The 1,386-nt window shown below is 49.5% G+C and overlaps 1 protein-coding gene across 1 annotated transcript in view; it reads right to left on the bottom strand.

The window, feature by feature from the left end:
- Window positions 1–1,126, bottom strand: part of EBF1 (early B-cell factor 1) — a 277,549-nt gene extending 276,423 nt beyond the window's left edge. Inside the window, exon 1 of the mRNA XM_010002115.1 lies at window positions 993–1,126. Coding sequence (XP_010000417.1) covers window positions 993–1,126 — 134 coding nt within the window. The remainder of the gene's footprint in view (window positions 1–992) is intronic.
- Window positions 1,127–1,386: the final 260 nt, after the last annotated feature.

Below are 1,386 nucleotides of genomic sequence, written 5' to 3'. Positions count from 1 at the left end.
GTCACCCCAGCGCCCATGTGGCTTTTCTTTCAGTTTCAGTCCTGTGAGCCTTTCCTCCCCTCGCCAGAGCGGTGGGTAAACACCGCGACAGCAGCCCAGGAGACAACTTGAAATATTTCAGGGTTGTCCCTGCAGAAACTTTCCCTTCCTTAGAGGGCTCCAAAGGGAGGGGTGCGGGGCGAGGAGGGAGACACCGGGAGATGTCAACATTAAACTTCTTAGCTGATGCCGGCTCAGGGCTCAGGCTGCGAATCCAGCACCAGGGCTTGTTTGACTTTTTGCATTTTTTTAAATTATTTTTTTTTTTTTTGGTCGGCGGGGAAGAGGACGGGGAGAAGGAGAAAGAAGAGACAAAGCGGGGATGGGCACAGCTTCGCCAAATCCAAATGGGATTTCTTCTTCTTCTTTTTTTTTTTTTTTTTTTTAATATCTAAGGTAAGTGGCACTAGTTTTACGAAAGGGCTTCGAATTCAATTTCTCCTCGAGAAAGCTTTGCAAAACTCCCTGCTTATCGGAGGAGAAGAGAGTTTTGCAAAGCTTTCTAGAGCAGATCCTGACGAGGATAAGAAAGCGGGGTAGAGAAATATATTTTGGATACACATCCGTGCTCAACTCGCTGCTTATCGGAGGAGGGAAGTGTCATCGGGAGATCTTTAGACTAAATCAGCAGCAAACATAGTTTTCAAAAGTCCTTCCTCCGCGGGAACACAAGGAGCTAGAGAGATTAAAACCCACCTATTCCTACCTAGCGAAACCTCGCCGCTTCCTTCATTATTAATGTTATTATTTAATAAAAATCCGTTTCTTCGGGACAAGAGGGACACGTATTTAACTGGCAACATCTCCGCGAAACTCACTGCTGGTAGCAGAGCTGCAGAGCCGGCTTTTTGTTGGTGCGGGGGGAAAGGCGCTGCCCGCGGGGAGCGGCGCTGCAGGCGACGTGCGCGCCGGGGCGCGGAGCGGGGCGCGGGCGCGGAGCGGGTCCTGCCTACCTCTGAGCGGCCGTGCTGGCGTCCAGGACGCCGGCTCCCTGCATCCATGTCCGCACCGCGTTCATCCCCGCGCCGAGGGGCTCTTCCTTCATGCTGCTCCCACTCCGCTGGATGCTTTCCTGAATCCCAAACATGAATCAGAAACAACAGCGCAAATCTTCCTTCTTTACTCAAAAATAAAGTGATAAAATCGCCAGGCGGACAGTTATAAATGTGGGGGTTTTTCCTTCTTCTTCTTTCTCTCTTTTTTTTTTTTCTCAATCTGTAGCTGATCTCTGGAATCAAAGCAAGTCAGAGAAAGCAAACACAAGCACGCACATTTAAAAAAAAAAGGAAAGAAAAGAAAAATTCCAGAGGCAAATCAGAGCCCGGTTGTGTTGCTGCTGTTCGCTGC

This window comes from Chaetura pelagica, unplaced genomic scaffold (assembly GCF_000747805.2).
Source record: "Chaetura pelagica isolate M959 unplaced genomic scaffold, ChaPel_1.0 scaffold356, whole genome shotgun sequence".
Taxonomy (NCBI): Eukaryota; Metazoa; Chordata; class Aves; order Apodiformes; family Apodidae; genus Chaetura; species Chaetura pelagica.
The sequence above is the reverse complement of the archived record's forward strand: the minus strand, read 5'-3'. Positions and strand labels throughout refer to the sequence as shown.